The sequence below is a fragment of the Octopus bimaculoides genome, chromosome 4 (assembly GCF_046866305.1).
Source record: "Octopus bimaculoides isolate indiv1 chromosome 4, ASM4686630v1, whole genome shotgun sequence".
Classification (NCBI taxonomy): domain Eukaryota; kingdom Metazoa; phylum Mollusca; class Cephalopoda; order Octopoda; family Octopodidae; genus Octopus; species Octopus bimaculoides.
Window position 1 is genome coordinate 83,200,091 of NC_142931.1, and position 27,335 is coordinate 83,227,425.

At 35.4% G+C, this 27,335-nt stretch overlaps 1 protein-coding gene across 4 annotated transcripts in view; it reads left to right on the top strand.

The window, feature by feature from the left end:
- Window positions 1-27,335, top strand: part of LOC106882594 (multifunctional protein CAD) — a 98,756-nt gene that overhangs the window by 40,751 nt on the left and 30,670 nt on the right. For all 4 annotated transcript variants that reach the window (XM_014933327.3, XM_014933329.3, XM_014933328.3 and 1 more), the window contains exons 13-31: window positions 5,218-5,406; window positions 7,772-8,005; window positions 8,969-9,106; window positions 10,103-10,270; window positions 11,740-11,822; window positions 14,172-14,418; window positions 16,654-16,752; window positions 17,812-17,913; window positions 18,288-18,410; window positions 19,167-19,349; window positions 19,718-19,936; window positions 20,438-20,605; window positions 22,212-22,394; window positions 22,923-23,027; window positions 23,157-23,405; window positions 24,984-25,065; window positions 25,345-25,511; window positions 26,127-26,291; window positions 27,083-27,214. In XM_014933327.3, coding sequence (XP_014788813.1) covers window positions 5,218-5,406; window positions 7,772-8,005; window positions 8,969-9,106; window positions 10,103-10,270; window positions 11,740-11,822; window positions 14,172-14,418; window positions 16,654-16,752; window positions 17,812-17,913; window positions 18,288-18,410; window positions 19,167-19,349; window positions 19,718-19,936; window positions 20,438-20,605; window positions 22,212-22,394; window positions 22,923-23,027; window positions 23,157-23,405; window positions 24,984-25,065; window positions 25,345-25,511; window positions 26,127-26,291; window positions 27,083-27,214 — 3,036 coding nt within the window. The remainder of the gene's footprint in view (window positions 1-5,217; window positions 5,407-7,771; window positions 8,006-8,968; window positions 9,107-10,102; window positions 10,271-11,739; window positions 11,823-14,171; window positions 14,419-16,653; window positions 16,753-17,811; window positions 17,914-18,287; window positions 18,411-19,166; window positions 19,350-19,717; window positions 19,937-20,437; window positions 20,606-22,211; window positions 22,395-22,922; window positions 23,028-23,156; window positions 23,406-24,983; window positions 25,066-25,344; window positions 25,512-26,126; window positions 26,292-27,082; window positions 27,215-27,335) is intronic.

The window sequence follows — 27,335 nt, forward strand, 5'->3', positions numbered from 1 at the left end:
TACAAGTTGCTAACTGATAAAGCTAATGCTCTAAGAAAATGTTGAACTGATTATTATACAAATCTGTTTAATCCATACCTACTTGTACATCAGACACTCATGTCCATTTTAATGTGTATACATTTAGTCTTCACTACCTGTTTTACATACAATTGTTGAACCTCTTTGTAACACATCACTAAAACTCAACATAAAGTATCATTAGACATATAGACATTATGCAGATGTGGCTGTGTGATAAGTAGTTTGCTTCCCAACAACATGGTTCACTGCATGGCACCTTGGGCAAGTGTCTTCTACTATGGCCTAGGGCCAGCCAGAGACTTGTGAGTCAATTTAGTTGATGGAAACTGACAGAAGCCTGTTGTATGTGTATCACCACCACTTGACAACCAGTGTTGGTGTGTTTACGTTCCCATAACTTAGTGGTTCAGCAAAGGAGACCAATAGAATAAGCACTAGGCTTTAAAAAAAGTCCTGGAGTTGGTGTGTTCAATTAAAACCCTTCAAGGTTGTACCCCAGCATGGCCACAATCAAATGACTGAAACAAGTAAAAGAAATGTGTATAATTGGTGTAACCAAATATGTAATTATTACCAAATGTAATAGATACTGCCAAACATGCCTGTATCAGTGTCACCAAACATATCTTATTATAATATCTGATTGAAATATACTTCATCCTACACACACACTCAAGCATCACGCAACTCACAACATTGTTACTTATTTTCTCAATTCACTTGTACCTTATCCTGTTTGTTAACTTATGCAACCTTCCTGTTCTTATTCATTCAATTATTCATTTGAAGAGTAGGTTGGGATAGTTCACATAATGTATGGTATTGAATGGCAAATTGAGTAATGTGTGGCTGGTATTGGCAGTTTTGTGCCATCTGAGTCATGAAGTCTGTATTAAATTTGATTACTGAGAGCTGTAAGTGGGAGGTTGAATGATGCTGTAGTTGGTAACTTAAAATTATTTAAAAGTGCTGGACTGATGGATATAACATGTAATTAACCAACATGGGCATCTTGCCAGTTTATGAATTGTAGCTTAAGTTAAGCAAATAGCGTGTGGAGTGGGAGTGGCAGGAAATGGTAGCTAATTTTAGAAACTGGATCTGAGTTTTCTTGCTTTCTTATATATATATATATATATATATATATATATATATATATATATATATTATACTTGTCAGAGTACAACTAAAAAAAAAAAAAAACCCCAGTTTTTTTGTAATATTTTTTATAGGCTGAGTATAACTAAAAACAAATTTTTTTTCCTAACCATTTCAGCACCATTACTACCAATATCTTATGACTAGGCAGTTTATATAAGGGATATCATGTGTTCACTGAATTAACAGCAGACTACATTGTTGCTAAGTTTTTCATCAACTCCCAAAAGACTTTAACTGAAATTTTTTTCTTTTCTTAGATAACATCCACCTTGGCATTAGCTGGGATCTGTTTCAAAACTACTTAGGTTGAAATTCAACAATTTCACTCAATAATGAGTAATAACGTTCTTAAATATTAAATCCAGTGGCTCTATTGATTTCTTAAAAAAATCACCTTTTCGCAAGTCTATCACTAGCTTGCACTTCCTCTTCATCTCTACTCTCTCTCTCTCTCTCTCTCTGTGTGTGTATTTGTGGTAACAGGCTTGCTTCACAGTTTTGTAGTTTGAGGTTCAATCCCACTGTGTGACATAGGGCAAGTGTCATCTGTTATAATCCCAGGTGAACCAATAGCTTGTGAGCAGAATTGGTAGCTGAAAACTGTACAGAAACCTATTATGTGAGAGGATGTTAGCATTCATTAGTTTCACCAGTCACTGCCTGAGCAAAAAGTTGAGGTGATGTTCACATTCCATATTTACTGCTCTACACTTTCAAGGACAAGTAGGATGAAAAAAATTACTTACATGAAAAATAGCTAAGAGTTTGTGACAGGAAGAGCATTCAGCCATAAAATGCTATTTTGAAGCCCCCATCCAATGTATGCCTGTGAATGTATGTATGTGTGTGTGTGCACACACCCAAACCTTGTTCCTTGATTCTACTGACACACATTTTCTATGGCCAAATTCCCTTCTTGTCACCACTTCTAAGCAAGATAGTCTTTCCCCTGGTCCAAAGGTCCTCAATGTGGTCAGTATCTCCCCCAGGAGGGCATTAGGCTTTAGGAGACAGTGAAGTAATAAAATTAACTTATTCAATTTTTACCTATTATAGTAGTAATGTTATGCACGAGAAAACTAGTTATGATTATTAAAATAAAATGATCTCATCATGCACAGAGAAATGATTAACTTGCAATGTATAAAACAAATTTACAACTTTTGTCTTTATTAATTTTTTATTATTCCACTAAATTACCATCCATGTTAAGTTTGTTTAGCCATGATACTTGCCACTTAGGTGGGGGCTAGGCATAATGGCTACTTAAAAAGAGGTGCTACCAAAAAAAAAAAGAAGTTTAGAACCACTGTCCTAGTGGTCCTTTAAACAGGAATAGTGCAATGGTTGGATGTATTTTCATGGGAGATTGCAATGCAAGTAACACCACTTGTATGGTCATGTTTGTTTACAATCAGCATGTGATATCAAGGCAAACACACTCACACACATATATAGCAAGCTGTCATATGATTTCCAGCTACAAAATCCACTCATAAGATTCTGATCAGCCCAGGATTACAGTAGAAGATCCCCAAAGAGCCTGGTAGTGGAACTGAACCTGGAACCATGTGGTTGCAAAGTGAACTTCTTATCCACATGTACTTACACACACGCATATTTGTGCTTGCACAAACACACACATTTAACATTCACTTTCCATGCTAGGATGGATTAGACTGGTCGTCATGGTCCAAGTAATTTCTCATTTGGGGATCTTATTCTTATAGACTGGTGGTCTTTCATCATTTAGCTTGGTTTCTATGGCAGGATACCCTTCATAATGCCAATCACTTTACAGTGTGTACTGGGTGCTTCTTTTGTGGCACTAGCATTAGAGAGGTTAAGATCTTAGTGAGATGTGAATGAAGTGTCAAGAATGCCAAAGTGGAAGACGCAGCAAATATAGGTTTGGCAGTTTACAAAATATCTCAGCCTCTAAACACTACCCTCATTTCAATGTGTTATGACATGAGTAGTCTTTTGCAACACAGCATATTGGCCAAACTATCCATTCCTTTATCATTTATCCTTGGGATGCAGCATCTTCAGACCAGTCTTCATTTTGTTTCAAGTCTTCCTTGGTTTCCCTCTTCCGTGCACTCAGCGCTTCTTTATGCCACAGTCAGTGACCATATACATAACATGCTCATACCAGCATAAATTCCTTTTTACACTACACTTATTTCCCATTACACCCAGTTTTTTCTCTCAGCTCATTTGTTCTATGGCATTCATGTACACTAACATTACATATTCACTATAGCCTCTTCACTTCATTTCTTTCTAATCTTCATGAGACTTCTGTATTCAAGGCCAATGACTCTCTACCATGCAGCATCACAGTTCTAATACAAGTGCCACCTTCTGAACTTCTTTCTACCTGTTCTTACCCTGGCTACTATGATTTCTAAACAACTGCTTTACTTGGTAATTATGCCATGTGTATGGTTATGAATTGAATATTTCTGTCTAAAGGTGAAGAAATTCTGACAACAGTTTTGATAGCAATAATGAAAAAAAGAATTTTGTAGCTGGATCTAGTAAGAATTTAAAAACTGTTTTTCTTAGTTCATTTTAGAAAGATATTAGACCTAGCCACAGTCTTTTCAAGGAAACAAGACCATTAGATTATTTTTTTACTTTTTTTCTTTTGAAGTATTTGCTGCAGTAATGAACTGTTATGCAGAATATAAGACAAAAAGAAAAAGAGTTTGAGGTTTCCTACATACATGGATGAAGGATTAGAAATCCGAGCATTTTTAGGAATACTGCACCTGTGCCCAGCGTCGCCTTCCTGGCACATGTAAAGACATTCGGGCGAGATCGTTGCCAGTGCCGCTGGACTGGCTCCTGTGCAGGTGGCACGTAAAATACACCATTTTGAGCGTGGCAGTTGCCAGTACCGCCTGACTGGCCTTTGTGTTGGTGGCACGTAAAAGCACTCGCTACACTCTCGGAGTGGTTGGCGTTAGGAAGGGCATCCAGCTGTAGAAACTCTGCCAAATCAGATTGGAGCCTGGTGTAGCCATCTGGTTCACCAGTCCTCAGTCAAATCGTCCAACCCATGCTAGCATGGAAAGAGGACGTTAAACGATGATGATGATGATTGTGCATGCATGTGCTGCTAAGTATTTTGCCTGGTGTGCTAAAGATGCTGCCAGTTCACCAGCTTAAACTGACCAGAGTATTAACTGATAATTGAAGGAAGAAGGGAGTACAGAGATGCATCAAAAACTTTTAATAGAGCTGAATTGTTGGAAGTGGAGAAAAAAAAAGAAAAGCAGAGAAAACTGGCGACAGTATGGGTTGGTTACAGGAAGAGGTTCAACTATTCTTCACTCATGGTTACTGGAATCGATGCATTTGGCAAAATTATCTACTGCCCAAGTTACTGACATTGAAAAGTCAGTAGAAGGTACAATGATTGACTCCTCTGTGACTATAAGTGTTTTAAAGAGAAATACTTTAACAAGACAATCTTCATCATCATGTGTTTATTTTAATACTAAACCCATATTGTCATTTCTTGAAAAAAAAAAAAAGAAAAAAAAAATTTTTTTAATCTATCGGCTATAACCAATGCAACTTGTAATTTCTTTATTGATGCCACTAGAAATATATACAATACTTAAAAGGAGCTGGATTTAACATTTTCAGATTCTATGTAGCTGAAATTTGGGCCCACAGCAAAGTTGAACATTGGAAAATGGCTTTTTAAACTGTTATCATTAACAGCATCAGTCTCGCTCTCTGTGTCTCTCGTTAAACACATTGAGAACAACAAATATCTAGCTACTGAGAAAAAATAGGGTTGATCACTGGTTCATTATTTTTCCCATTGTGATAGTAACAACTAGAGTGCTTGCACCTGGGAATGTAATTTGACTATATAAAGGTTCTTCCATGGTTGATAGTGTTTAATAAACAAAGAGTTTATAAACAGGTAACCTCTACAATGATACTATTATATTCTATTTCTTTTTACTGATATTATTTGCATTCTTTTGCCCTTTTTTAAATACTTTCTAGGTCTGCAACATGGAAAATGTTGATCCTCTTGGAATTCATACAGGGGAATCAATAGTGGTAGCTCCAAGTCAAACATTGACCAACAAGGAATATAATATGCTTCGGACAACAGCTATCAAGGTTGTACGTCATCTTGGAATTGTGGGAGAATGTAACATCCAGTATGCTGTGAATCCTGAATCTCATGAGGTAGGTCTGCTTTATTAATTGATTTATCAATCTATCTGTCCTATATTCCCGATGGTTGGCCGAGGGTGGGTGGGTGGGTGAGAGATAGGGCAGGGAATATCAACTAACCCAGATTTTAAAAGAAAAGTGATCCACTTGATAAGAAAGATACCACTCCAGAAATTACAACTATTGTGTCACTGTTCACCCTTTAACTGTGATGGTAAATATTTACTTACAAATGTTATTGGTATTTTTTGCAAACCGCATTACCTCACTAAACTTTATATCTTTAAAAAAATTGCTTCAAACATAACATTCCTTTATAAAACTGCTTTTGCAGTTAAGGGAAATTTTGAGTGGATATATTTGATTTTTGGTTTCTTAAGCAGAAAAGGATACACTGGATAATGTAGAGCTAGATATTCCTTTAAAAAAAAAGAAAAAAAAGTTGGTCATGGCTAGAATGCTTTGGATCAAAAGTTTATTCAATTATAGCTAACCTGAGGTTTAAACAACACATACACACACTGATAGACACAAAACTACAGCAGTTAGTAATAGAAAGTAGTCAGATATGAAGACCTCACTCAACATTGATCCAGTAGTTGTCAGTTGTTGAATGGTGCCTTGTGTATAAAGTGGATGGCCTGATTTTGAAAAAGTGTTATGCATGTGTCCAGAATGTTCTCTAGTTTTTAAGATTTTTGTTTAATTTTTGCCCCACCAAGCAAGGGGTCATATATTAGCCACTGATCCATATTCTCATTGCTCAGTGATTTAATGTGCTTGTCTTTTTTTTTTTTTTTTTTTTGTAGATAATTTATTGAACTATTAGATGGTTTAGTTAGTAGATCATCATTTAAGATTTGTTTTCCATGCTGGCTTTGTTGTATTCTGTTCTGTTTTCTATTTGGTTTTCTTCAACTTATTCTGTGGGTGATAATATATTCCCCCAGAGATAATATATTCAAGTGTTATGAGAGACATGAATGTGCCTTTCCTTCAAAAATAAATTCTTTCATACTTGCTGTTGGTAAAACGTCAAGCGTCGTCAAAATACATTTGTGGAGAAATTTTAAAACATCAATTCCAAAATATTTCCATTTGATTCTCGTTTATTTTACTAAATTCATTACATATAAACAACTGAGAGTAATCTCCCTTCGTCAGTAAAGAAATGCGAAAGAAACATGAGCATAGTCGGAAATCAAATCTAATTCTTTTTGATCTAAAAGTGATCTGTCATATAGAGATGACAAGAATTGAATCTCTTATCTTGCTCAAGCAAACGTCTTGTATCAACATAGCAAGAACGTTTGAATACAACAAAATGTGAGAATGAGTGACATGTCTTCCAGAAGTCAAACTACCCACTAGATAAAATCGGGAAAAAATCCAGGCTTTTATAACTTTCCTGTGGAAGTTTGTAGAAGAATTCTGAAATACTTTTTAGAACAATTCTGGCTAAAGTCTAGAATGATTTCGGCTGAAATCTTTTCAACCCAAGCAGAGGACTTCTTTTAAATTAGTTTAAAACAAAGCCACCAAAACAAACAGCTCTCACTACACTAGCATGGGTTGGATAGTTTGGGACAGAGGGCTATTCCAAGTTCTATTGTTTGTTTTGGCATGGTTTCTATTGCTGGATGCCCTTCCTAATGCCAACCACTTTACTGAGTGTACTGGGTGCTTTTTTGTTGCACCTGCAGGGTCACCAAGTAACTTGCAAGACAAGATAAAGTCTCCTCGACAGTGGGAGTACTATTGAGGGAGGTGGCTTTGTGCCAGTTGAGAAGTTAGAATAATAGATGGATAGAGGTGTCTTGTAGAAGAACTACAAGGATATTCCAGCTGGAGAAAAAGGGAGGAGAAGATACAAAGGATTGGAGTGAGTGTGGGGACAGAGGGGAAGATTTTATAAGAATGGAACGGGTATTGATTAGATGGGATAGAGGTGGCTGTAATAACTGAAGATAGGAGTGGCTTGGGTTGTCATGTTAGATATGTTTGGGGATTTTTGGAAAGAAGGGGGATGAAAGTGGTGCAAGGATGTATGGTGTATAGCAGATAGGAGAGAGCATGACTGGACACCTATTAAGTTCACATACTGCAAGTGTCAGCATTTTGTGATTTCAGAAAATGATAAAATAAATACTAGTCATGTACAGAGAATGATTTGACTATGCACTTCCTCAAATTAGAGACTTTCTGTTAGTTAAAAATAATTTTTTTTTTTTTATTCAGCAGAGATGGTAAAACAATTAATATACAGTTCTCAGAAGTTAATTTCTTTTTCTTTTTTTTTTACCTTTGCTTGTTTTGCATCGTTACTGTTTTATTGACTAATAATGAAATTACTATTATTGTTGTATTATTTTCATAGTTCTACATCATAGAAGTGAATGCCCGTCTATCACGGAGCTCAGCTCTTGCTAGCAAGGCTACTGGCTATCCTCTGGCCTATGTAGCAGCCAAACTTGCCCTCGGTAAACCTCTTCCAGAATTAAGAAATTCAGTCACCAACTCAACAACTGCTTGCTTTGAACCCAGTCTAGATTACTGTGTGGTGAAAATACCCAGATGGGATCTTAGTAAATTTTCACGAGTATCAACAAAGGTAAGAAGAGAACTTTTTATGTTAAGCAATCTTGGTGTATTATGTAGTTTAAGGTGATATATAATTTCAAACTTTGATTGATATTTTTTAATATTTGCTTTTACATGTTATTGATATCTTTCTTATTACATATATTTCTATTGACCGACAGCAAACGTTTGTGTTCCTTTCTCTAATAACATAAAATAGTGGCTGTAGTAGAACTTTTAACTCAGTAACCCAAGACATCACAAGTCATTGTTTCTAATTAATGAATTATGTTTCGGAATTTTAACTAGTTTCCTTTATTGATACCTTAAGTGCTTGCTGTATTATAATCAGTAATTGATTTAAAACTACAGAAACCATTACTAGTTTCAGTACTTCCTAAGCAAAATAGTTTCATATTTTGAATTTCTTTTTTACAAGTTATGTGAATGTAAACTGGGTGAGCCTCACAGGAAACAGAAAATGTAATTGGAATAGGTTTCCTGCAGTTGCATAGTAATGCAATCTCCCTCTGATATTTGTTTTTGCCTATGGTCCACTTAGATTACCATTTTACTCTAGTGGACCCTCATAGACATTCAATGATTAAAAACTAGTTTTAGAGATACTTCTTTCAACATTCTTATTTTGTTTTTCACCCATTCATATGTGTAGGTCTTCTATAGAACTTCCTGAGAGAACATTTTTCAGTGGTTGAAAACATGTTGAACTATGTAAAATGTGAGAGAAAGAAGCCTAGTTGTTTCTTGCAATAAATATATCGAAAGCAAAATTTTTTATAGACCCCCCCCCCCCCCCCCCCTCCAAAAAAAATACTGCTGTAGATACCCCGTTTACTATTTTGCTTGCTCGGACTCACCAGAATCTTATATGGACCCCAGTTGAGATTCAGTTGTATAAAGGAAAGGATAGAGGTGGAGAATGCACATAGAATGTATCCAGACTTGATATTATTATAGCTTTTATTGTTTCCAGATTGGCAGCTCTATGAAGAGTGTTGGGGAAGCTATGGCCATTGGAAGAAAGTTTGAAGAAGCTTTGCAGAAAGCTTTGAGGATGGTTGATGAAGGAGTGAATGGGTTTGATCCTTATCACAAAGAACCCTCAGAAGAGGTAACTTTTATATATTTTGATTTACTTTTTGAATTATATCACTTGACTGAAGAAATTTCTCTAAACTTAGACAAATGCAAGATTGATGTATGATTGCAGAGCATATGCTTATAAAAGACATTGAAAGACATTAATACATAAAGTCAAAATATGTTTAATGTGATAAAAATTTGTTTCATTACTAAGAAGCACCAAACTAAATTCATAAAGAAAAATTTCTAGTGGTTTTAATCCGCACAAATCAGTGCAGACCTGCTTGTATAACTCCTTGCTTTCATTTCAATCTTACTGCTATCATGAGTAGCCCAAAACCCTGTGAATGAAATATAGTAAATGGAAGCTGGGGTGAAGCCTGCAGGAAGACCAATCCTATTTTTTAGTTGTAGACTTAATTTGTTATCTATTTTATAAAGCCACTGTTTTGGGCAGCTAGAATAGTACGAGGAGTTTGGTCTAAACACTAAATGATTTCAGCCAAGTCTACTCCATTACATTCAAGCCTATCTTCAGTGTGAAGCTAACTTCCAAGCAGTCGCAGATGACCCGAAAAAATGTCACTGTGTTGCCCTTCTTTTCGTGATTAAGTCATTTCTCCCCTCCCCCAAATCTTAGTCTAAAGTTTACCAAGACAGATTCAATTCTGGTATAGAAAGACAAAACTTAATACTGTAATGTATTTTGATCCTCTTGCTCAGCTGTTTCAGCTAATTGCTGCTATATATATATATATATATATATATGTATATATAGTGCGTGTTAAGTGAAAGAGCCAACTGAACAGCAAAAGAAGCTGATGAACATTTAACAAAAGAGAAAAGTCTCTTAGCCAAATAATGCCAAGTAACATTAACTCTCAATTTAAATGCCTCTCCTCTTTCATTATTGTGAAATCACTTGGGTATAATTGAAATAGAAATGATCCGATTATGTTGTAATGTTTTATTATCAGCATTTTGTTAATAGTAATTAAATTGTCTTTTCCAATATATTTTCCAGGAGCTGCAGAACCCAACTGATAAAAGGATCTTTGTCGTTGCCTCAGCTCTTAAGAAGGGCTATTCCATTGAAAAACTTTACCAGCTGACTAAAATTGATCGGTGGTTTTTAAATCGGTTTAAGGTCATTGTTGACCAATATACTTTGCTGGAACAATTCCAAACAAGGGTAAGTACAAGAAATATATATTGGTACAAGTTATGTATTTTAAAAATTTTATTATTTAAACCTGGTGTAATGATCATGGAACTGTAATGTCCCAAGATACTTGTTCACAACAATGTAGTGTGAACCACCTACCCTTCAGTTGATAATCTACACCTTATTGATCAACTCGGCTGTAATTTGGCTCTGTGATTACAAAATTTGTTTCATATCCAGATGGTTTTGAGTTCCATTGCACTGTAGCAATTTAAGCACATTTCTACAGGAGTTTTGGGCTGACCAATGCTTTGTGAGTGATATTAGTTGATGAAAACTACGATGGTCAACTGTCTTTAAATGGAGACTAATTGTGTATGACATAATTATGTCTCCTGTAAAACATTTTGTAGGTTTCTACATGTGGAGACAAGCGGAATAAAAAAAAAATCCTGTACAATTAAGGGTTGGCAACAAAAAGGGTATTTGGCTGTAAAATATTACCTTAGTAAGTTTCTACCAACATGTACATGTATTCTGAGTGTGTGTTCAATGGAGAGTTATTTGAAGCAGGATTTTTTTTCTGAAGGATGTACTCACTGCTACTAGCCCTTTCTTATTGTTACAAGTTAGGGCTTTTTTAATTCCAGAGGTTTTCATGTGCAGAACAACTTGTCATGTAATCAGGAAGATGGTGGTGGTGCTAGCAACAGCAAGTAATTGTCAAATGACTGAAACAAGTAAGAGGTAATAGATATGAGGTAGATTTATTGCTGAATGTTTTATTTTGGTCATTAACCATTCAGCTATAAAGCAGCTATGGAGGTGAATTTGGGTTGCCTCTTTGTGTGGCACTTTAGGCAACCTTGGGCTGGTCTGCCATTTGAGGAAAATTTGGTGTGCAGAAATTCATCACAGGTGTGTATTTGCCAAACAAAGGATGTAAACATTAGTGAGAAAACTGAAAAAGTAGTATTACTTGCAAATGCACTAACCCAGTGATTGGTCCATTGGAAACCAAAACCAGCAGCATAAATTGTTCATATATTAATGATATAAATATATAGATGTGCAAAGTAAGAAAACTGATGTAATAATAGCTGTAAAATTTGTATATTTAAGATGAAATTTATACCTTTGTTGGCTTCTAATCAGCTGTCTCTCTATCCTCGGTTTGAGATCTAAAAAAGTGTAACTTGATAGAGGGTAGCTGCTATATTTAGTAGGTCATGCAATCACATTGAATTATGGCCAAATACCTAAAACTGAAAATTTGTCCCTGAAGTATTGATTAGTTGATAATGATTGGTGAGAAGCTCCAAATTTTAGGTTCAGGACTTCATCCAATGGAAAGATAAGATGCATATGTATTTATACACAATTTTATCTATTTATAAAATTACTTTAATATGTAACTGGTCCTTGATACAGTGACTAAAAGGAACTAAAGAACTAATAGAATTATTTTTCATTCCTTTCTCTAATTTGTCTTCTAGCCCTGTGATCTTCCCAAACAAGTACTACTGCAAGCAAAGCAACTTGGATTCTGTGATCTGCAAATTGCCAAATGTGTTTCAAGGTAAGCGGGTTTAAAATTAACCCTAACTTGTATTCTATCTCCTTGTTAAATATTTCATGCAGTGAATTATTGTTTCTAACACTACGAAATGTTATTACCTTTTTAAATCAAAATTTAGCTGGTTTGTCATCAATACACTATAACATGTCTTAAAATGCTTTACTAAATGCTTGTCTGTCCATATTACCTATGTACCTATTTATTTACCTACTTATATATATATATTTGCATACATAAGTCTACTACCAAATCTACCTGTGTATGTATATACTGTAGGTATAGGGGCATCACTACTCTCTACATGTACTTCCTATTTAGTACAAGGGATGTTTCATTTATGAGGACGTACTCCTGTATGTGTCTGAATGATGGGGCTTTTGGATGCTTGGATAAAATACAGATATCAAGCCGGCCCAGTGTTCCATGTTGCTAGTGTATGGAGGGCTTTTTTCTGTTATCATATTGTCCGCAATGCTTCCAGATGTCTCAGCAATGTATGTCATGTTCTTGTCCTTACAAGCACCCTTTTTGCACCTTATGCTGTAGAATACATTTCTAGTCCTACAGTTAATGCCAGTGTTAATCTTCCATACCATGCAGTTCTCATTGGTGCATGTGGTATCTTGAAGGGGTCTGTCCTACATGACTGAATTGATGGAGCTCCCTGGCCTTTCAACGATCTTCATGTTGAGTTTGGTCTCCTTTAGAGCTTTCCTAAATCTACAGGCTAGTTCCCTATGTGTTGTAACCTCTACAAACATCACTACCTGATATCTGTTGGCCTTGTACTGTGTTCACACTGTTTGCTTTATCACAAACTTTCTGTATTCTATTCCAGTTTTCCTCTGTATCTAGGGCAGGTACCACTGGTTTCATTACATATAATGCTATCTACCTTCTTTCTAGCTCCCCTGTATACCCGAATCCTATCTTTCTGGTCATATCCAGAGAATTGCATGAAGTTCTGTACATGTTTCCTTGTTTCATAGAGTTTGCATAGTGGGGACACGTAATTCATTATCCTAAGTAAATCTGCTATCAGTATGTTGATTTTCATGTTGTGACAAAGCTGAGTTCTTGTGAACAACATATTTAGAAGCTTTGGGTTTTATGTAATAGGAGTGGAGGAGCTGCACTCTGTTGTTCACAGCCTCTAACCAGAGTTCAGTATCTCAGACAAGAAATCTATTGTTAGGGTGCCGAGTGGAGTAATCTGTAGTTAGCTACATGCTGGGTGCTCTCCATTCTGTTCCACACCGTTTCTACACTACAATTACCAGAGTTTGTCCTAACTTGAATATTGATGTCATCTACATACCTACAGTAAAGCAAAACAGTTGTGGATTGTTCAGATTGTTTGAAGGGGCTAGCCACACCGACACCAATGGCTGCACCTTGAACCTGCATGTATGATTTCCTGTTAAACTTTACTATGTGGTTCTTATGTTAGCCCCTATTGCATGTGCAATCATTTTTTGACCTGATTGTTGTTCTCAGGATCCTGGATGGGTATGGTCCAGCCACTCCAGTGCTATGCGATGCTTTTCTTCACTGCCGAAGTGATCATGGTTGGTTTTCCCTTCTGTGACCTGGTGGGGCAAAATATACTACAGTCATGGTTGTCCAGGTAGCTACAGTCATAGCTTAGTTTAAGGAGGAGGCCCAGTTCTCTTGTGTTGACTTCGTGGAACTATACTTTACTCTCACAGATAATCTGTGTATTTTTCCACAGCAAAATCTGTCTATAGATGGGTAGAGTGAAACTACATCCATACTACCCTCTTCACAACCTGCGAGGTCGTTGGAGTGGTTGCAACTACTGATTCTACTGAGGTGATCCTCCGTTCTCACACAGACATATAGTTGATTTATATGTATTATTGTTTAGATCCTAATCTGTTCTGATCAAGCAGAGCTGTGGTTAAAATACTCCATCTTTTAATTCAAGTGTAACTTTTTTCTTTCATTTTCTGTTTCTTAAATCAATGATTCTGCTAATATTTCAAACTTGTTGAATAACTGCTTAGAGAACGTTGGGACCCTTTTAGCACCAGAATGAATTGTAAATCGGAACAAAACTGTGGGGATACATCTTCGCTGAGAAAGACAAGAAATCTAATTTTAAAATGCCTAGTTATGTAACTTACATCAAATTGTTTTGTTGTACTTTAGTCCAGTAGGTTTTTAGAGCTTTCATCCATGGACTGTTCAGATTTGGGTACAAGTGATGCAGATTATTCACTACTGGTATCGGGAGTACTACAGTATGTGTTTGTGTTACCTTAAGGAGAGTAACAGTGTATGATATTACCATCTTTGACTTAATTTTGACTTTCTTGTTAATTGCAGCACTGAACTTGTGATCAGGCACACTAGGGAACAATTTGGTGTAAAGCCATGGGTGAAACAGATTGATACAGTGGCAGCTGAGTGGCCAGCTGAGACCAACTATCTCTATTTGACATATAACAGCATTGAACACGACCTCCCATTTGCGGAAGGTCACATTATGGTGCTCGGTTCTGGAGTTTATAGAATTGGAAGCAGTGTTGAATTCGATTGGTGTGCTGTGAACTGTATCAGTGAATTGAGAGCGGTGAGTACAAGTGAATGTTGGAAGTTTGTCCCTCTGTTCCATTAGTTCTTATTCTATCAGTTCTCAAGTGATAGTGGTGGGGGACAAGCACAGACACACACACACACACACACACATAAATACGTACATACATGCATGTGTGTATATATATATATATATGTGTGTGTGTATAGATGTGTGTGTGTGTGTGTATAGATGTGTGTGTGTGTGTATATAGATATGTATCTATATATACATGTATGTGTATATATATATATACATGTATCTATATATACATGTATGTGTATATATATATATACATGTATGTATATATATATATATACATGTATCTATATATACATGTATGTATATGTATATATACATGTATGTACATATGCATGTATATACATATACATATGTATGTATATCTATATACATATGTATATACGTGTTTGTATGTGTATATCTATACATACATGTATATGTGTGTATATATATGTGTGTATGTATGTATGTATATATACTAGGAGCAATGCCTGGTCGGTTTGGATGATGTGCCTGTAGAACCTGTAAGCATTCGACTTGTTTGTTCACACTTGCATTAAAAAAACAATTTTAAAATGACTTTTTTCTGTCAAAATGTTAAAACTGACTAAGGGAAAAAAACAAACAACCAAGATTCAAGCAAATCGATAAATAAACACAAATACTAAGCGAACAAATATGTACCATCCCACTTCCGTTGCGTGCGCACATACTACTCCTTTTACATGCGCACACATATATTCACACAGTGATGAAACGCTGTTTGATTTTTTTTTCAGTGTGAAATTTTCATCATCCCACTACCAAGTATGGCATCACACCTTCCCTTCCTTTCTTATTCATCTGTCATTCCTTTCTTTCTCATTCATAAACCCAAAAGTATTATTATAGTAGAATGTCTCTTTAACCGTGGGAGCTATGGAAAAAATATGACATCATGCCTTCCATACTTACTCATCTATAACCCCATTCCATTCTCATTCCTGAATCCAAGAGTATTATTATAGTAGATTACCTTAGTAACCTAGGGAGCTATGAAAAGAATAGAAAGCCCAGCAATACTACCAGATCATTCTCCACCTCTGTGTGCTTTTTCACACAATTCCACCCAGCCGTTTGCTCCTGAATCCCAAGACAAGACAGAGTCGCCCATGTTAAATTTATATGTATAGAAATAGAGAATCGTGATGTCGTAGGAGAGAAATGTGTCCGCATGGATGATGGCTCACTTGCACTAAACAAGGCTGCAAAGAGAGAGGTTTGGAGACACCACTATGAAAGATTGCTTAATAAAGAGAATGAATGGGAGGAAGAGAGTCTGCCGCATGTCGACCCAAGAGGGACCAGCTATCCTAATTGACAGTACCTAGGTAGATAAAGCGATTAAGAGTATGAAGACAGGGAAAGCTCCTGGCCCATCAGGAATCACTGCAGAGATGCTCAAAATATCTGGCAGTGTCTGCTATAGCCTAGTCACTCGTATAGTTAATCAGGTGATACACATACGCCATAGAAACCGGGAAACCGCGCCCATGAGCTTGGCTAGGCTTTGAAAGGGCACCGAAAAAATAAAAAACGAATATATATGTATGAATATATTTGTGTGTGTGTGTGTATATATATATATATATATATATATATATATATATATATATATATATATGCATGTATATCTATATATGTGTCATTCAAAATTTGATCTTGTGCTTGAAAATTAGAACTTATAAAGTGAGGTATTACTGTACCAGTAGAGGGTTGGGGGGGTCAATGTAATCGACTTACTCCTCTGCCCTGAAATTGCTGGCCTTGTGCCAAAATTTGAAACCAATGTAAACTTTTTTTATTTAAAGAGTATAATATACGTATATTATGGTAGTCTTTAATGCTGCTCCCATCTCAGTCTTCGTAGCTTTTCTCGTGATCACTGATATGTGGATGATTAATTCAACACAACGTGAAAAATATTGCCCAATTCTGTCCACAAATTTCACATACTTTTCATTTAGTACCTCATCTGCTGTAGATTTCTAATATCTTCAGTTTCTAGTTTACTTGATCTATTTCCCATTTCTTTTGTTTGACTTCTTGAGTTCTCAGCCATAGAAAGTACAGCTAACTGAAAAATTGTTGCTCCAACAAAAAGTATTCCACCTATCTAAAACAAAATTCTTTGCATTTTGTCTAATGTTTCCATTTTCTCTCTCTTTACAGATGTCCCACAAGACCATAATGGTCAACTGCAATCCTGAGACTGTCAGTACAGACTATGACATGTGTGATCGTCTTTATTTTGATGAAATATCATTTGAGGTAAAAATTGATAAAGGCTATGTATTTGTGGGTTTTTTTAATTTTTTGTATATTCTAGGTTACCCTTGATTAAACTTAGTCATATTCATTCCTGCTATGACTATTTTTTTTTTTTTTTTTTTTTTTTAAGAATAATTTTGAGTAAGATTTTCATGCTATTTCTAGCAAGTTGAGCTGCCATGTACAGGCTCCCTTATTGGCTAGCTGAAGTTTCTGCTTTCATAGTAAATGGACCTGATAGAACTAGTCTTGGTCCTTATTACACCTGTGTTAAGATTTGGAACATCACATAGCAAATCATTCAATTGTAGAGGGTTTCTGGCTGGTTCCAACAGTAACTGTACCACTCTGTACTCTCTATTTGTATCATTGGTTAAACATGAAAAGAAAAGCTTACTCTTCTCAATGTGATATATATATATATATATAAAACATTGAGAGGGGTAGATAGATATACACACACACACACACACACACACCTAGAAGTGGATTTCTTTGGCTTACAATACATTATTCTCAGTGTAACTAGGGACACTAGGGGACCTATTGGATTCTCTCCACTCTTTGTCCCACCCGAGCTCTTTCATCACCATAAGATATATACTTATGAGACTTGCATATACCTTATATCCACTACATGTATTCCTCACTGGCCATTAGCTATTGTCAGCTTTCATTCACTCATCATTTATCCACCTATTTCTACTTGTCACTTTCTTACCTCTATCCTCTCTAGCTCTGGCACCACAAGATTTTGTTCCTAGTACACTGTTGGGTTGTGAGGACACTATTCTTGTTGAGGATGAAACCACCTCTCTAGTGCTGGTGTTATGAAAAATCTACCCAATACACACTGTAAAGTAATTGGTGTTAAAGAGAACATCTAGCTGTAGAAACCAAGTGAAAAATGAAACTTATAAGCAATCTATGAGAACAACAATGACCCATCCAACCATATCATCGAAAGTGAACTTAAAACAATGATTATGTTATATGTATATATAAAATCCATTATTTTTATATCTAATTATTTCTCTGTTTCTTTTTTGATGATTTCAGACTGTAATGGACATATATGACCTAGAGAACCCAGAAGGAATTATTTTATCGATGGGTGGTCAACTGCCAAACAACATTGCTATGTCTCTACACAGACAACAGGTAAGCTATCTAATAGCCAAACCTACCATAATTCATTGGGATGATGTTCAATTAAAAGGTTAATTCATTTGAAAATGTTTGCTTGTTTATGAATGTGTATTTGTGTTAATTTGTATGTTGTCTTTTTTTTTATTATTTTACTTCGCTGGATTTGCCGTCTGAGCTATTGTTTGTAAACCTGTTGTCAGCCCTGATCATGGAGGCCTAATTCTTGTACACATGTGATAGGTTTACTGTGTGTTTGAGTTTGATATTTTTCTCGTGCGTATTTATATGTAATGGATTTATTGAGTATCTATGTAAGTTTTCAGTTTTTATGTGTATATGCACACTCCATTTCTACTATACTACTTGCTCTTTCTTATTCTTTCTAGGCTCGTATTCTTGGTACCTCACCTGAGTTTATTGATAATGCTGAAAATCGATTCAAGTTCTCTCGTATGTTGGACAATATGGGCATTTCTCAACCCATGTGGAGAGAGCTGGATGACCTTGAGGTAAGGCATCTCTTCTCTTTTATCCTTTAAAACACTTAACATTTCTTTCACTCATCTGACAGTGCACCCTCTATGAATGTTCATATGCATGGGTATGTACAAAGTCAAGTGAAAAGGCTTTAGTTTTTGATTGCTAAATAAACAATAAAGCATATTTTAAAATAGATTACATACATCATAAACATTTGGATGGTGTTAGTTGATAGAAAGTACTGGTTGAATACTTTTATTTGATTAGTTGCTGTGGTGTTAGTGCATCTACTATGATGGTACACTTAACATGCCACTCTGTTTAACACCACTACCTTATACTTTTGTATCTTTAACAGAGTTCATTCTTCTGCAAGCATTTAGACTACAACCTTGATTCGTTCAGGGACAATATTTATTTTTTCCTACAGACAATGTTCAGAATGGGCATCAGCCTCACCAATTCACCAGTCTGTGAAGGCCTACAAATGTTATGAGCATTGCTGTTCAGCTTCTAAAACAAAAAAAAAAAATTTTTAAACCCTCAAAAGCTGCATCACTTTCACTCTTACTACCAACATTACTGTCACTATAAATACCATGTTACTATTACCAGTGAACAACTTCATAAAATTAATTTGCAAAGTTGATTATCAGAATTTATCACAGCCCTATGAAAAATGAAGCCGTTTTTCCATGAAAGCTCTTCACTTTCATAGTTAATGAATGTGACAACTTCTAGATTTCATTAACTTATTACTTTGTGGTGTTGTCTATCTATTGCAGGAAGCCAAAAAATTCTGTGATACTGTTGGTTTCCCATGCCTTGTTCGTCCTTCCTATGTCCTGAGTGGTGCTGCTATGAATGTGGCCCACACTCACAAAGATTTGGAAAGTTATTTGACTCAAGCCAGTGCCGTATCCAAGGAGCATCCAGTTGTTATTTCTAAGTTTATTCTTGAAGCTAAAGTAAGTACCACAAATTCATTTGATCTCTTTTTCTTCAGTCTCTCTTGCTATCACTTTTATTGTCACAAAGTTTGTAGCCCCACCACTCATTTGCTTTTCTCTTTTTTTTCCATTTACTTTTTCCTCTCTTGTTCAATCTCACCTCAATTGTTTCAGTCCTCCTAATTCTTCTTAACTTCACCTATTTTCAGTAAAACTCTTCCACTGTTTTACTACTCCAGAATTCTTTCACTCTTCCAAATCACCTATATAATTATGCCACACACCCTTGCCCTTAGTTATTAACTCACCCTTCCTTATAGCTCAGATCTGTACATATATGAATCTAACCAATACTTTCACCAACTTTTTGGGGGGGTTCTCTACAGGAAATTGATGTGGATGCTGTGGCATGTGATGGAGAGGTCGTCTGCATGGCTATTTCTGAACATGTTGAGAATGCTGGTGTGCACTCTGGTGATGCTACACTGATGACGCCACCACAAGACATCAATGAAAAGACCCTAGCTCGTATCAAATTGATTTGCTGCACAGTTGGCCGAGCACTTGAAGTGACAGGTCCGTTTAACCTACAACTTATTGCAAAGGTTTGTTTCTTCTGTTTTTGTACTATATTTTGTGTGTGTGTGTGTGTGAGAGAGATTTCTCATGTGGTGTGTATATTTGTTTTTTTTTAGAACATGGCTTGTCTTTTGTATGTAGTTTCTTGTGTTATGTGGTTTTAAGTTTGCTATTTGTTGTACATTTTCAAAATTTTTAGTATTTCACTTTCTAATACAATTTTCCTTTTTCAACAACTTGGTCTAGTTCATTGACATTATATGTTATCTTGCTCCACCATTACTACTTTCTTCATTTAGATACTTTATAATCCCGATTCATATTTTTATAATATTAATATTAATAGTAATAATAATAATATTTTCTTAGTTGAGTAGATTGGCAGAAATGGTAAGGAGTATCCTGTTATGGTCAGCTTTACCTTTTATCATTCTGGAGTAAACAATCATTACTTGATTATGTTGTCCTTAACAAAAAACTGTGACCTTGTGCCAGTGCTAAAATTTATTATTATTGAAATTTTTTAGGACAACCAGTTGAAAGTGATTGAATGCAATGTCCGTGTGTCACGGTCGTTTCCATTTGTATCTAAAGCTTTGGACCATGACTTCATTGCGATGGCCACCCGAGCCATTATGGGAGAGAAACTGGAACCAGTCAATGTTCTTGCTGGTTGCCGCAAAGTGGCACTCAAGGTAAGACGGATTTTTATTTTTAAAAATTGTATTTTCTTTTCAGGTTTTTAAAAGTTTCTAACAGTCTATTGTCATTGCTTACAACTTACAATTAATTCTCCAGTGAACACAAATGTATCCACATTGCAGATATGTCTAGTGTGCTGCCATTTATATTCCTTCTTTTTCTTATAACTTCCAATTCACTACAACTGTCCTTTTTGTCTATGGTTACAATATGTCTTTTTTAAAGATGTTAAGATTTATAGAAAGTGACTTGAAGGTCTGTTATTATAGTTATGTTTGCATCAAGTTCACCAAAGCACTTCTTTTTGCAATGAAGGTCTGCAGAAAAAAATCAAAGGAGCATTTTTGGAGAACAAAACCATGCGTGTGTGTGTGTGTGTGTATATAGGGTGTCCTTAAAAGCTGGACACATAAGGCAAAATGTATATTTTCAAGAAATACACACACACACAATAAATATTTTCTAGGCTTAATTCAGTTTCTAACAGTCTAAACTAAAAGAAACTTAATACCATCTCATCATGGTAACCTGAAAGATAAATTAGTGTTGATTTGTGGGTTTTAAGGGTGGGGAGAATATTTCTTTTTGTTTAAATCCTTCATATTCAACATGCCAGAATGATTAATAACTATATCCTTGGTTTGACAGTGCAATAATAAAGTACCAGCTGCTGTTTAGCTCCATGGCAGCTCTGAGTCAGCAGACTTAAGATGAAAGATGTCCCATTTATGATCATCTCATCTTTATTCTCAGACTTACCCGAGATCACTCCTGGTTCTATAATCCAACCTTCATGTTAATTTGTTTCAAACACCTGTTTAAGTATGGCAAAATTAATTGAAATGAAGGTAATGTATTTCAACAGAAGTATAAATAGCAAAAATATAAAGGTTTATCCTCTGAGTTCATTTAAATTTGAAATTCTATTGTCTGTACTTGGCTGTCAAGAACTCCTGCTAAAAATTGATAGTGTTGAGAAAACTCTAGTCTGGTCATTTCCTTGTTGCTTGTAGCATAATAGAATACACTACATCCATACTGTAGAATGGTTGGTGATAGGAAAGGGAAAACATAGTATGCACAAGAAAGATCTTGGAAATAGGCAGTCACTAGGATGACAGAATGTTTTATGATTTGTTCTGACTTCTGCACTGTGTTTAAATACCATTAAGATCAACTTTGCCTTTCACGCTTGATGAAATAAATTACCAGTTCATTGTGACAAATTGTATGGGGTTCCTTGTGGTATTTGTTTCAGTTTTTGACATGGTAGGCTTAATTTTGTTACCTGGTTTAACCTTACCGCTTAGTTCTTGGGTGCCTTTAGTAAAGTCTTGTCTGTTGCAAGCATTTGGTTCAAGTCTCAGATCTCCACTTTCATGGGAGAAAAAGAGGAAGTTATCCTCAGTCTTCAAAACAATGAGTCATGTGTTTTCTCTGGTTGATGTGCTTGATGATGATGATAATGATGAATGACAAATAACATGACCCTATCAAATTCATGTCAGCAAGGGAAAAAAAAGTATAAATGACACTATTCCCACATACACACAATTTCTATGCTTGTACATATACATACTACTTGCTCACATGTTACAGGTACCCGTCTTCTCCTTCTCCCGTCTTCGTGGTGCTGATGTGTTGCTAGGTGTTGAGATGGCCAGTACAGGTGAAGTTGCTGGCTTTGGTGAGGACCGTTATGAAGCTTACCTCAAGGCTCAACTCAGCTCAGGATTTAAAATTCCTCATAGAAATATTTTGATATCCATTGGTAGCTTCAAGGTAAGGGTTGTTTCTTAAATGTTTGTATATATGCTGGGAATGGGTTTCTTAGTGTCATTGTTAGAATGAGTTTGTTCGCCTGTCTAGGTTTGCTTGTCTGCACACTTGGTGGTTGTCTCTGGTCATTAGTGTGTATGTATGAATGTTATGAGTGGAGTTGTATGTCGGAGTGTTCAGGTCAAGGTATGTTGAGTGGGGTTAGGTGTATGTGCACACCTTGGAGTAAGGTGCAGGTAGGTATAAATGTTTATGTTTACATGTATAAGTATCATTAGATGTGTAGGATATGCCTTCTAGTTGTTTTTGCTCGCTAATATAAAAACCAGTATGTTTTGGTCTTTTGTTTTCTCTCCTCCTCTTCACTGTATTTAATCTACTGTATTAATGTTCATCCTGTTTCCACCACTCTACTTTAAGATAATGCAGTCCACTCTCTATACTGTTCAGATGTTCACTTCTCATAATTTTTTAACAATTCTTTTCATTTTTCACTCTCTTCGCTCTCATTCTAAATGCTTACCATTTCAGCACAAGAATGAGCTTCTTCCTTCAGTAAAGACACTTGAAGAAATTGGCTACAATCTCTTTGCCAGTATGGGGACAGCTGACTTCTACACAGAACATGGTGTCAAGGTAAGTATCCTCTCTCTATCAAAGTATTATTATTTTTTTTTTTCTCTTTGTCTCTCTCTTTCATGTTCTATGTGTGGTATCCCCTGTGTGTCATTATATTAACTGACCCCTATTTCATTACTATTCCAGATCAAAGCTGTGGACTGGCCTTATGAAAATATCAGTGAAAATGGCAACGGCAATGGTGTAGAGCAGAGGACAATAGCAGACTACTTGGCTAAAAACATGTTTGACCTAGTCATCAATTTGCCCATGCGTAATGGTGGCACTTATAGGGCTTCATCTTTTGTCACCCAGGGCTACAAGACACGACGTATGGCCATTGATTATTCTGTACCTCTCATAACTGATGTCAAGTGCACCAAACTTTTGGTGGAGGTCAGATTTTTTTTCCTATTATATTTTTTATTTTAACCTTTCATTATTATATTTCTAAAATCTTTCTCAAGATAAGTGTGAATTTAGACTAACTTTTTTTCATAAATTTATTGATGTGACATTTGAAATGCATCTTAACAATAGATGTATAACAACTGCATTATCTTGAAACTACTTGGTTAATCACTGACATAGAAAATTCTTAAAATTTTGTTTCAATATCATATGATTTATCAGCCAATATTTAACTGAGATAAATGATGGAATGTTGTATAGGACTTCAAAGGAGGAGTTAGATGCATAATTAACATTTTAATTGGACTTGAGTACATGTAAAACAGGTACAGACATAAATAAAATAGCATGAAAATGTTTGAAGAAAATTACAAAATGAGCAGAACTTCATGCTTGTCTAACAAGTAATTAACAAATAAATTTTACAAATTAGTATACATGTTAAAGCATTTTACAGATAAATTCAATAATAGCAATTTTTATAAATTGCAAATTTAGAAGATTTCGAAATTTCTATGCTTGGACACATACAAAGTTTTCTTGTATTAAAGGTTCCTGTCTTCTATATGAAATTAAACTGAGTTTCTTATTTAAAAAGAAAAAAAGCCCCATTATTCCTTTTTTTACACTTTTATATAACACTTCATTTCATCTTATTGTATGAATGGTGGAATTAAACAGAAATAGTCAATGGATTTCGATTTTTTTCTCTGTCATCACTTTTACTACTGCTGTTTATTGTTTATACTATCAGAAATTGAAACATCTCGTTCCAAATCTACCTTGTGTTATACTCCTTACATAAACAATTCATTTAAAAATTCTTTCAGTTCAAAGTCATTGTTTTCTAAATTAGAAACATAAAAGAAATAAGGAATAGCCTGTGAAAATGTTTGGCTATAAGAATTTTGAAAACACTTTTGTTTGATTTTGATGATTGTATTGTTTTTGGTTGGCACAATTGTCAACTTTGTGATAGTTTCTCCTAACATATGTAAAACAGCTGTGTTCATTCACTGATGTAACATTAAAGATTACACATGTTCACTTTTACTTATTTACTTAAGATCTTCAGAGATGACAGAGACAAAGATCCAGTCTAGGCCTGGTGCTATCTAGCTTAGTGCCACATTGTTCTTAAGATAGTAAAATGAGTGTCAGTCATTATATACCCCACTTCAAATTCCTCTACCCTCACTACCTTTAAAAATTCTTCGCATATAAGTTTGATCTTCTGCACAACACTAAAATGTTATCTACCATAATCTTGAGTCAGCCTAATCTGTGTGAGTGATATTTGTTAGAAAACTGTGGAAGTCCGTTTGGTAGACTCTGTGTAATTCAAAGATTAGCATTAAGTTGATTGTGCTTAGTGATTATTTTAAGGGTATAAGTATTTGAAAAATCTGTCAAACTGTTGCAGTATTGGCTGAATAACAAGTGGTTCAGTATATTTATTTCTATCTCATTTCATATTCAGTAAGCTCTTCTTTCTTAATCAATTGTTGTGCCCAAGGTAACACAGGTAACTAACTGAAAGATATATTTTATTACTTCTTACAGGCACTTCGTCGGCTTAGAGAAGCTCCGCCTCTGAAAATACAATATGATTGTATGACTTCTCGCAGAGTTGTCCGTTTACCAGGTAATGAATCACCTTACTTTCCTTGGCAATTTCTTCATATCTCCTAGCTCAAAGACTGTACCTTTCAACTGAATTTATTGTTGTACATCCTTTCTAAGAACAGTTCTGGTAACAACTTAATGTTGGCTGTATATATCAAGATTAAAGTTTACAACCTTTTGGCTAATAAAAGTTTTAAGTTTGTGGCCACTGAGCCCTTTGTTGTCAGTTAGTTTACTTGTTACCCTGATAGCAACTATGATGGTGGTGATCATTTTGGTCTCTTTCTATACTTCCTAGGTCTTATTGATGTTCATGTTCATGTAAGGGAACCTGGTGCAATCCAGAAAGAAGACTGGCAGACTGCCACAAAAGCTGCACTTGCTGGAGGTATAACCATGATTCTGGCCATGCCAAATACCCAACCAGCAGTTGTAGACCAAGCCTCATTTGCTCTTGTTCAGAAGGTAATCAAGATTTCTAATCTATCATCTACTTACCCAATTGTTATCTATATAACCACATATGTAGTTGTTCATCTATATAACATTTTATCTACATGTCATCAGACTTTCTATCATCTACATACCACTATACTTAGTATGAAAAAGCCATATGCATTTGCTTGCAGATAATGCTCATACACATATAGGAACTGCACAAACTTTCACTATTTTTCTTCTAGCACCCTTCATATACAATTTGTACAACTCACAACTACCCTCTCCCTTGAAGAAACACTCATCATTGCTAAATCTCCCTCAAATAACACTACCATCTTAAACAAAGAAAGGCATGTTGAATAATGTTTTGAATACATCTAAAGACAAGATAGTCATTACTAGAATTCCTTTGATCATAGGACTGTTTCTTCATAACTTGGGACTAAACAACCACCTTGTCCTCTGTCTAGATTTCTCTTTAACTCTCATAATTTACTGTCTCATCCATCTATATCTCTTATAACTCTTGCCTCTTATATCTTCCTCTTTGTATGCTTTTCCTCTCCTTCCTCCAAATCTCCAATTTCAATTTAATTCCACCAGACATCACAATTTAAGCTTCCATCTCTCTTTTTTCAGATTGCCAAGAACGCAGCTCACTGTGATTATGGTATCAATGTTGGTGCCAGTAAAGACAATGCACAGACTCTTGTTCAAATTGGAGCTAAGGCAGGAGCATTGAAGATGTATCTCAATGAAACTTACACTACCCTCAAACTAGATAGCATGGCAGACTGGCAGAAGGTACTCGCTCTTTCTATATATATATATATATACATATATAGGGTCATCCCGTAAATAATGTGGTTTTTATACTTTTTTTTTTTTTTTTTTTTTCTTCAAAATTAAGATAGTTATTTTTTAATCTAAAATATACTCTCTTTCATTTTCGACAATGCTCTTCCATCTATTTGGTAGATTTGCAAGGCCCCTTTTCCAAAATTCCCATGTCCATGATGAAAGATCTCCTCCAGTATTGTTCTAACCTCGTCTACAGAATTCATGTTTTTTTTTTTTTTTGTCCAAATGATTTTGAAGACTGCGGAATAAATGGGGGCAGTGTCCGGCGAATATGGTGGGTGGGGCATCGTTCTGAGCTAGGAAATCAATAACCAGAAATTGATGTCTTGTAAATGTTTGTGAAAATGCCTACATGTTATCAATTTACCTGTATTCAGCTGTACTGGTGAAAGTGACTTGGCAGCAGGTTAAAAGCTACATTCAGAATGTACACTAAGAAATATATCAGCAAATTTCATCCAAAGTCATGTGATAGTTCTATTTTTATACTGAAATAACTGCAGTTCATCAAAATCTCTAGTTTCTAACAGGATTGGGAAATTTATATGGAGAAAACATTATGAGCATTTTAGAGTTAAGATAATTCAGAGATCTATGAGTTAGGCTTCAGTTATGTAGAATTAATTTGACTTATTGTTTGAGTTGATAAAATATGTATCCTTAAAGAACTGGCAAAAATTATTGAAGAGGAGGAGGATAGCCTAATGAGTTTTACTTTTCTTTTTACTTTATAGCATTTTGAGAACTGGCCTGCCAACTTACCTTTGTGTGTTCATGCTGAAGGGACTACAACAGCTGCTGTGATACTACTTGCTGAACTATATCAGAGACCAGTGCATATTTGTCATGTGGCTCGTAAGGAAGAGGTAAGTGGGAAGATGCAGATGTGCACTTCTCTCTCTTTCACTTTGTAATAAAATTCATTTCAGAAGAAGCACATACTCACATATATAAATACACCCAAGTGCATGCACATTTTCTTTATTG